At 63.3% G+C, this 4,144-nt stretch overlaps 1 protein-coding gene and 1 long non-coding RNA gene across 2 annotated transcripts in view; one reads left to right on the top strand and one right to left on the bottom strand.

Moving 5' to 3' along the window:
* LOC113201679 (protein TMEPAI-like) overlaps positions 1 to 4,144 on the top strand; it is a 118,046-nt gene that overhangs the window by 103,964 nt on the left and 9,938 nt on the right. Inside the window, exons 3-4 of the mRNA XM_052273590.1 lie at positions 3,540 to 3,806; positions 3,895 to 4,139. Of these exons, the coding sequence (XP_052129550.1) occupies positions 3,540 to 3,806; positions 3,895 to 4,139 (512 nt within the window). The remainder of the gene's footprint in view (positions 1 to 3,539; positions 3,807 to 3,894; positions 4,140 to 4,144) is intronic.
* LOC113202466 (uncharacterized) lies at positions 971 to 1,983 on the bottom strand. Its single transcript, XR_003303221.2, has 2 exons — positions 1,366 to 1,983; positions 971 to 1,282 (listed from the first exon to the last, which is right to left on the bottom strand). It is a non-coding gene; the product is annotated as an uncharacterized LOC113202466 (long non-coding RNA).

Here is a 4,144-nt window from a genome sequence, read left to right as displayed (position 1 = left end):
CCGCGGCCGGGCTCGGCTGTGCTCGGCTCGTCACGGCGAGCTCCTCACCTCAGCCCGTCGGGTCGCGCCGCTCCGCTCCGCCCGGCCGCGGGCCGCGCCCGCCCCGCCGCGCCAGTCTCGCAGCCGCCGCCTCACACCGCAGACCGCCGAGCCGCGCCGCGCCGCCCGCCGCCCCGGCCTCTCTGCCCGCACATCGAGTGTGACGCGCGTCTTGTTTTTGACAGTGCGCTCGGCACGACGGGCGCGACGCCGCCGCCACGACTGACGAGGATTTTTATTATTGTGCCGCGGTGTTGGTGCGGAAGAATTAATGTCTGGGGCCCGATACTTTTTATGACGTCTAGACTGACGCTATGTGCCGGCCCAGCGGGCCCATCGGCAGCGTGCTGAGCGTGCACGACTGCTGCGCCGACGTGCAGTGCGTCGCCGGCCTGGCCGCCATGCGACGGGTGCGCGTCAAGAAGCTGGTGCACTTCGTCAAGAACCTGAGGCGAGGCGCGTCCGCCACCACCAAGCCCCTGCCCCTCCACCAGGGCGAGGAGCAGGACAAGCCATGGTGGAAAGTGAGTGTCTTGTGCGTCTGTGTGTGTTCTTCCCTGCGGGATACTCTTTGGATTACAGTGCCGGATTACAGTGGACGTCAAGTGAAGCCCGTTGGATATTAACCTCCGGGCGAGTGTGAGTGTGTGGGGCGTGTGCGCGCGCGTCGTGACAGTTGTGCGGTGACAGGTGTCAGCTTGACACATGGCACGTCTCCCCCGACAGTCAGTTGAAGTGCGCCAAAGCGGCAGCACCTTGCGCGGCCGAGACGGTTTGTACTGTGCAGTGTTACTTTGACATTTTTTCCAACTATATTTCCAAAAGAGACATAACTCTGGGGCTCAGCTCAGCGTGCCAGGTAGAGTGGCTGGGTTCAACTTTGAATTTCTAATTAAAGGGCGCCAAGGAAAAGCAAATTTCCTACCAAAGATTTACCCAAAATATATCACAGAGTTTATTCAAACGTCATACTAGTGAAAGTGAAACATTACTACAGAACGAAGGCTGCAAAGCATACAAGCACAGCAAAACGACATACGACGGGCACCACGGCCACACATTACAGAATCAACATACAAGGATGAGTAATGGCGATATCTACCAACGACACATAAAGAAATCACACTTTCCACTGTAGACCGAACAGGACTTGAAGCATTGTAGAGGTGGATCAAACACCAACAAACTTGACATCACGATCAGCAAGACGACAAACGTGACAAAGAGTCATAGTAAAAAGACCCTACAAGATAAAAAGAGAATTTCAGTTCAGGGCTCAATTGAAATAGAAAGCATAACCTCAACCAAACACGTGGCCAGGCTTACCGGGGAAGAGAAAGATGTTGTGCGGAGCTGCTGTTGAACGCCCGGGTCGGTGGCAGGATCAGCTCTGGCTCTGACCGACCCGTCAAAACGCTCAACCAGCTGAGCAACCCGGAAGGGGAGGGGGAGTGAAGCGAACCGCACAGTGGCGCTATCCCTCCGACCGAAACCCAACTAAAGAGAGATGGGTTGCCTACCTTGTAGGAGTCCCGGACCCACTCATCCGCGGCCGGTCAAGGCAACAGATGAAGGCATGGTAAAACGGAAAATCAAACCGTTACAGCAGCAAGCAGCAGCAGCAGCAGACGCGCGCCCTAAGAATTCGCTTTATGAATTCGCCTTTATTGGAATTCCTGACAAACCTTTTAAAAACTCTCCGCTTCCTCGACACGTTGATTAAAAAGCTCGGCTCTGCATTCCGTCGCGGGCTGCGGCTCGCCCAGCAGCAGCTCGTCCGCGCGTCTGGTTCTCCTCCGCCGCTGGTTGGTAATTCCCTCTCTGTGCGCTGCTGCCGCTCGCCGCCGCCGCCCGCGCTGTTGACAGTGTAGTCTGGCCGCGCGACGTGCGCTGGGCTGCGTCCACTGACCAGACGCGGCGTGGCGTGGCGTGGCGTGGCGTGGCGCGTCCTCCCGCCGCTCTCCTCCGCGTCTCTCTCTCTCTGAATGGGAGAAGACTGACTGACCGGCGGCGGCAGCGGCGGCGTCATCTTCGCGAGAGAAGAAGCGAGCAGTTTTCTTTCTGTATCATTTCGCTTATTGCGCGTCTCGGGAGATGACAGCCCCGCCCCGGCGGGACCAGCCCGACTGGCGGACCGGACCCGGGGCGAGGACTCGGCGCTTATGGCCCGGCCGTATAGTAGCCACAATAATCCCTGATGACACACCGGCTGGCTGCGCTGCTGGCTGTGCGCTGCGCTGACTCTCTTGGTTCTCTGCGGCCGCGCGGAGCAGCACCGCGAAGCGCAGCGCAGCCAGCAGCAGTGGATTTATGGCGCCGAGTTTTTCTTTATTTCCGACGCGCGCGCGCGGACTTTGCTGCGGAATGTGTTATGGTGGTGTCCGCGGCTGGGTCGGGCGCGGGGCCGTCTGTCCCCGCCGGGGGGGTTGGTGGCGCTGCCTTTGTCCCCTCGTATGTGTGTGTGTGGGTGGGTGGGTGCAGTGTGTGGTTCGACGCATTCATTCATGCTTTCACCGCTCATTTCCCGGGCCGTGTGCAAATGCCCGGGGCCTCGTTTGAATAGCGCCGCCGTGTCGCGGCCGCGCGGGGCCGGCGAGGCCGGCGCGGCTCGGCTGACCGCCACCGCCCGGCTGGCCCGTCTGGCCGGCCTTGCCCCGCCCCGCGCCCGCGGCCCGCAGTTCAACGACTTGACACTCGGTTTAAATTTGCGGCGCGCGCGCGCGGAGGGTGTTTGGGGAGGAGAAGGAGGAGGAGGGGACGGGGTGACGGTTTTGTCTCTAAACGCGGCACGGCGTCGTCGCGCCGCTCGGGCCGAGCAGGAGGGCGCACTCACACACACACACTCACATGTGAGTGCCGGGGCCGCGCCGGGCCGCGCTGCTATCGCCCGCAGTCGTCTGCCGAACAGAGATTACACGGCCGCGCAGTCTGCCGTCCAACTGGCCGCGCCGCTGATAACGCGACACGTGAGGGCCCCGCGGGCGCGGAACCGTAAGGCCGGCCCGGCCGGACCTGGGGGGACCTGGGGGGACCTGAGGGGACCTGAGGGGGGCCCGTCTAGGGCCGCGATTAGACCGTGCACGCGATGCGCCGCCGCGCCGGTGTCGGGCCTGATTGCCGATAGGGGGTGTGGGAGTTTAGGTGGGGACACTTCCCATGGAGTCTATGCGACGTTTCCTATAGACTCTAACGCGCAGGGGGCGGCGGGCACTTCCCGAAGACACTACTGTGGAAACTCCCCAATTAGACTCTATGGAAACGCCCCCGTGTAGAATCTATGGAAGCGCGGCTCCGGCGCTGCCGCCGTGCCGTGCCGGTCTCCGGGCCCCCGGCGGGGTAGGCTCTCCCGCCGGCGCGCCGTGCCACCACGTTGCCTACCGGCCGGGCGCCGACTCTGCTGCACCCCGCGTCGACGTTGTTGCAAGGGAGCGCGTGTTCCGGCGTTTGTTTTCTCTGTATTGTTCTGTTCTGACGTTCGTTTTTTCTCTGTCCTGTTGCAGATGCTGGCCCTGCACTCTGGTATGGAGCGCTTGCGGTTGGAGGCGGGAGTGGGGGCGGGGCGGCCGGAGCGGCAGTCGTCGCACGCGCACGCCCAGGCCCACGCTCACGCGCGGAGGGCGGTAGACTGCGCCGTGGACAGGGCCGTCAGGCTGGCGGCCGTGTCCACCGACCTGCAGCTCGACCTGCCGCCCAGCATAGCCCTGCCCGACGGGGAGGAGTATCCCCCCGGCGCCAGCGCGCGGCTGCACATCCGGGACCCGGAGCAGGTGGGTTTGGCGAGCGATCTGCCTGGCATGTACTGTAATGCGCAGTGCGCGCTGACGGCTTTGACTAACCTTGTCGGTGTGCTTTCAGGAGAGCGAGATCTACCAGAAGTGCGTCAGGCCGCCTCCCAACAAGACGGTGTATGACGGCGAGAGCCCGCCGCCCTACCGGCCGAGCTCTGCCGGCTCCGGCAACCTCCCGCGGTACCCGCTCGGGTACCCGCACCATCCACCGCCGCACCCCCATGGACAACCCCACGGGCACCCCCATGGGGGCTACGCCCACGGGCACCCCCACGGACACGGGCCGGTGGGCCCCCCCGCCCCGGCCGCAGGGCACG

The sequence above is a fragment of the Frankliniella occidentalis genome, unplaced genomic scaffold (assembly GCF_000697945.3).
Source record: "Frankliniella occidentalis isolate FOCC.00 unplaced genomic scaffold, Focc_3.1 Scaffold286, whole genome shotgun sequence".
Lineage (NCBI taxonomy): Eukaryota > Metazoa > Arthropoda > Insecta > Thysanoptera > Thripidae > Frankliniella > Frankliniella occidentalis.
This window is presented reverse-complemented; position numbering and strand designations above follow the sequence as displayed.